The sequence below is a fragment of the Drosophila novamexicana genome, unplaced genomic scaffold, assembly GCF_003285875.2.
Source record: "Drosophila novamexicana strain 15010-1031.04,08,12 unplaced genomic scaffold, DnovRS2.1 tig00000564-arrow-pilon, whole genome shotgun sequence".
In the NCBI taxonomy this organism is placed as follows: Eukaryota; Metazoa; Arthropoda; class Insecta; order Diptera; family Drosophilidae; genus Drosophila; species Drosophila novamexicana.
In genome coordinates, this window is record NW_020824810.1 from 1,366,505 (window position 1) to 1,371,726 (window position 5,222).

General features: G+C 36.7%; 2 protein-coding genes across 18 annotated transcripts in view; one reads left to right on the top strand and one right to left on the bottom strand.

Moving 5' to 3' along the window:
* Window positions 1-1,978, top strand: part of LOC115762528 (protein MTSS 2) — a 55,170-nt gene extending 53,192 nt beyond the window's left edge. For 11 of the 17 annotated variants that reach the window (XM_030704793.1, XM_030704800.1, XM_030704804.1 and 8 more), the window contains 3 exons: window positions 192-343; window positions 459-570; window positions 816-897. In XM_030704793.1, the coding sequence (XP_030560653.1) occupies window positions 192-343; window positions 459-569 (263 nt within the window). In that variant the 3' untranslated portion in view covers window position 570; window positions 816-897. Of the gene's footprint in view, window positions 1-191; window positions 344-458; window positions 571-815 lie in introns of all 17 variants that reach the window. The other 6 variants (XM_030704794.1, XM_030704807.1, XM_030704809.1 and 3 more) reach the window with 2 other exon arrangements.
* A 535-nt stretch (window positions 1,979-2,513) lies between these two features.
* LOC115762520 (putative deoxyribonuclease TATDN1) lies at window positions 2,514-4,166 on the bottom strand. Its single transcript, XM_030704780.1, has 4 exons — window positions 4,103-4,166; window positions 3,869-4,048; window positions 3,207-3,813; window positions 2,514-2,863 (listed from the first exon to the last, which is right to left on the bottom strand). Exons 1-4 carry the CDS (start codon window positions 4,143-4,145, stop codon window positions 2,758-2,760), a joined length of 936 nt encoding a protein of 311 aa, XP_030560640.1. The 5' UTR covers window positions 4,146-4,166; the 3' UTR covers window positions 2,514-2,757.
* Window positions 4,167-5,222: the final 1,056 nt, after the last annotated feature.

Consider the following 5,222-nt stretch of genomic DNA (forward strand, 5'->3'; position numbering starts at 1 on the left):
CTCGTTCGATTATACATATTTATATATTTTGTTTATAATTTGCATTGTTGTTTAATTTGTTTAAAAAGCATTTCACGCCTGTCGTTACTTTGTGCTGGCATTTTTTAACGTTTATCAAACATTTCTGCTTCTCTCTCTTCTTTTTTTTTTTGTCAACCATCAATCAACCGATCAATCGCATCAATCACTAGACTATGCCACAAGCACCAATATCGAAAAGACTGGCAGCATACGTGCCAAGACCAAGGCTGAATTTCTCGAGAATCTCAATGCAAAGCTGGCCAAACAGGGCATGTCCGGCCGTGCATTTGCCGTGCGAAATCTGATCAATAGCAAGGCTTTGGTAAGTTCGCTTTAGACACACATTTACGACACCTGCTCCATACCTCACTCTCTCTCTATATATATGTATGTATTATATATATATATGCTCATTTATTGTACTATTTGGCTGGTAGATGTACCAAAATCCACAAAATCTAGCCCGACCCAGTGCACAATATCGTAGACCACCCGACTATCCCAACACCAACACCAACCCCAACCGCACTTGTGATGAACAGTGTTAAGGTATTATTTTTTTTTGTTTTGTTTACTTGTGTTCGTTCTTGTCTAATACCCCGGCCCCGAAACGCTGAGCATTAACTACATATAGTTCTTTCTATATGTTCAGGCTTTGATTATAGATAGATCCATGAATAAATTGCATATCTATATATAGCTTTTCTCTGTATACGCAAGATAGTACCATGATTGTATTATATATATATATATATGCACTTTATAGCTAATTGTTGTTCCTTTTACGCTTGCAGCCGGATCCGCGCATTTGTCACGAGTCGCTAATGGATCAAATAAAGCGGGGGGCGACTTTGAAGCGCAATCAAAAGATCAACGATCGCAGCGCGCCCAAAATACATTAATCTATTAATGTTTTAATTCAACTAGCATGCGAATATTATTTATTTCTAAACAATATAATTATGAGGCGGCGTCGCCTGCTCGATTGCAGGCTTACGCAGAGTTTAGTTTGAAACTAAGAAACTCGAGTAAATACAATATAACTAAACACACACACACACACATACGATAAAAGATATATGATAACTGATAAATACGCGTATACAATATATATATATATATACATAAATTAACAGCTATAAACACATACATATAATTAATTCGAATGAAAGGGGTTCTTCAAAAATCTCTAGTTACAAATTTGATTGAAATTGGCATTTCTCTTAATTCCCTATAAAAATATATATACCTAAACATATATATACTACACATCTATACAGATTTATGAAAGTTATGGAAGACAATTGAAGTTGAATGTTGTATGAAAAGTTTCATGGATTATTTATAATTTAAACTCGAATTTATTGTTAGTTGAATTTAGTTTTGTCGCGCTTTTAATTATTATTATTTATAATTTCCTCTTGTTTGTGTAAATACCTATAATTTAACTAATACAACCAACTAATATGACGCCCAATAAATGAAATTGTCGTATCTATATATACTTACATATATATATTATATATTATTATATACCTTTTGTTCTTGATTTCTTATATTATCTATGCGAGTCAATTTAAAGGGTCTGAGCATATTGAAAAACAAACATTTACAACTACACATAAATCTAAATAGCTATAGATGCTATAAACTTGATCTTAAGTACACGCCTAATTAGATAACATAAAGTTTTAACTGGTGAGGATTCACTTGGGATCCTTTTACATATACGTAGTGTGCTATATATTGATATATACATATATACATATGAACGGGTTCATATCAAAGCTATAACATTTCTATTGGACTGAATCTTTTATTGTGCTACAAAACACATCTGTCATTTAAAATGCAAAACTAATCGGGTAGAGACTAGAGAGACAGCTGTTCTAAAACTTAAACTACAAATCTAGTATACAAATATCATTTGACTTCATATCAGTTACAAAACTACATAGAACATACTTTATTGACAGTTTTAAAGCCCGTTTTATAAAAAGGAGTATTTGATTTGAAATATATGCAGAACAGCATATACATTCTATATATATATATATATATGCGTAGTAATCCTAATCAGGCAACTTGTTGATAGCATTTACACATACTATACGGAAAAATGTATGATCTAATAATTGACATATACATACTTATGCTCGGAAGAAGTTCTATGGCTAGTTAACAGACTTTTTAAATATTTACAAAATATTTTGTATATACGCTTTTTAAGGCTTTTCAATTGTAATCGATAACAATACATATATATATATCTACTATTTAAATGATATTTGGCATGAACTTTTGCGAAGCGTCTATCGTAACCAAAACAAAAAAGAAAGGGCAATAACTAAGCTACAAAAACTCCACTAGTCTTTAATACATATAAACATACATATATCTACATATATTTTACATTTGGGGCATACAAACATATATATTTTTGGCGATCATCTCTACTATATAGTATATATACACACACACACACACACACACAGACACACATACATACTCAGACAAAAGAAAAAAGTTAATTAACAAAACAATTATTTACAAATCTAAATGTTAATCTTAATGTGTTTCTGTGTGTTTTAATGCTATAACAACAACAACAACAACAAAAAAAAAAGGAACAAGTTGTAATGCGTATTTTTGAATTCATTTGCATTTAGGACACGAGCAACAATAATACAATACAATAAATGTAAAAGCATGAAATGTACAAGTTCCACTCCAATTTTATTTCGAGCCGCTAAAGAACAAGTCCAACGTGTTTTGATAGTAGAGCTCTGCCAGCTGCTCCTTGGGCTGCTGTTTGATGCCCGCAATTGCCTCCAAGACTTGTCTGAAATGTTGCAAAACTTAGTTTAGTTTATTATAATACTTTCTTTAAGATAGACTAGAGCCATGCATCGAACGTAGTGCCTTTCGGATACTCGAATTATTTCGTTAGTCGTATCAACATTCATATTTTTTCAGCTCGAGCTGTTTGAGTTGCGTTTGAGCTCGAACATGTTGGCTTGAGCAGCTCGAACATGTTGACTCGAGCCACTCGAACTTCGTTTCTCTCAATGTGTTCGAGCTTGTTGCGTTATTTATTTGAACACCGTTTCGCTCGATAACAGAAAGTTCGAGTCTTTCGGTTTTCATGAATTAATCATTCAATAAATGCTCTACTCTAGACTTACCCAATCTGACACGGCTCGCTGCGTCCATCGATCAAAGTCTGCGCGGTCCACTTCTCTTTCTTCTTGACAGTGGGAAAGTTTGTGGTGACATGTTTGTGACTCGCATGCGTGGGCCGTATGCCACACCAGGGGCAATCCGTTTCAAGCATAATGCGGTCATTGGGCAGCTGTTGCACCACCTCTAGATTCTCGGCCGTCTTCAGCGAGCAGCCGTTCAATCCTATATAGAGACCACCAAAGGCCAATATGCTCTTGGCCTCGTCCAGTGTGCCGGTAAAACTGTGCACCACACCGCCACCGCAAGCCTTGAGCTGCTCTCGATTGCGCTCCAATATGTCCATGAAATCCTTGTGAGCATTTCGCATATGCAGGAAGAGCGGCAATCGAAATTCCGCCGCCAGGCTGAGCTGTTTCTCAAAGTACTGCAGCTGTGTTTCCTTCGCACAAAAGTGCAGACGATCATAGTCCAGTCCGCATTCGCCCACAGCGATTACCTTCTCCGGATTCGCTTTGATTCTGGAGCGCAACTCGCTGTAGTACTGCTCCGGATCGGGCAGGAACTCACCGCAGCGTGTGGGATGTGCGCCTACGGTTGTGTACAGGCGCTCTGCAAGGTAGATTTATAAAGATTTTGCTTTCTATTTGACTTCAGTTCAACTTGCCATCCTTGGCAGTCAGCTGCAGCGCTTCGTCCACATCCTTTACACAACCCGATGTAATAATTAGCTTCTGCAAGCCGTGCTGCCAGGCGCGTTCCAAAACTATGTCCAAGTCTGCCGGATGTTTCGTTGAGCCGCCATAACAGCCCTGAAACATGGGATCCGTCAGATTGGCGCCAATGTCTGTAAACGGTTTAGCTTAGCATATGAAATAATTTTTTTTAAATTAATGTTTACCAATGTATTTTAAGGCCATTCTCAAATATTTTGTTGCACGCATTAAAATGCGCTAAATAATCCCAAATGCCGGCGTATCAGCTGTTAGCGCTGGCGTTTCCGGTACAGCAGTGCAGCAAACGCCGCTAGATGGCGCGCTTGCGGTTATTGACGACTACACTTTGAACAAACGCCGCTAGGTGGCGCAGCTGCTGGCTTTGGCGGTTATTTGAAAGTTAAAAATAGTTTGCTTCTCTGAATTAAAGTGCGCATTTATTGAAATTATTTTTTAAGAAGTGAACTTTCGCGTGAGCTCTTGCTCACTTTGTTCCCACTCTACTCCTACCCCTCTGCCTTACTTGTTAATACCCATTTTGGGGAAATCAAATTATCAAATTCAGAGAAAATTGCATTTGAAATTGTGCATAATTTCAACTAATTGGATCGCTTGCAAAGCTGTTTATTGTGTATGCAGGCACACATGCACAGAAATATTTAGGTCTAAATACGTATTTGGTGTGTGGGTTGTAAAATGGCATCGCAGCTGGCAAATTTCGCATGCAATGTCCTGTGAATAAATCACAGCTTTTGGCGCGTTTAGCTACCCATTTGGCATTCAAAGTTCAATTGATTTAAATGCATTGGCATTTACATTTAGCATATAGCGTGCATTGTGGAATTTACTGCAAATGCAATTTATAATTTGAATAAAATTCCATTAGTTACTTTTAATGCATACTGCGGTCGCTTCACTGCCAACACACCCACAATTGTCTGAACAGAACGAATGGATCCTTTAATTGATTTAGAGCCAGCAATAGTTGTGTCCGCGGCTGACAGCTGGCAAAGGCAAATGCAACTAAACATAATATAAAGGTAATTTGTTATGTGCTGCAATCAGACGTTAATCAATATGTGGCTAATCAGACCTTGTTGCCAGCTACTATAACTAATTAATGCAATTGACATCAGAATTTAATTAAAATGTTTTACAGTGCGTCATTTTCTAATTGTGTCAAACTGAAAGCAATATACTTGTTAAGAATAGTTTCCGATATACATATCCCAAATTCCAAAAATTCCTGTTTGGTAAATAAATGAAAGTGCTGAGTTTCTGTAGTTTAATGGACACATTTAGTAA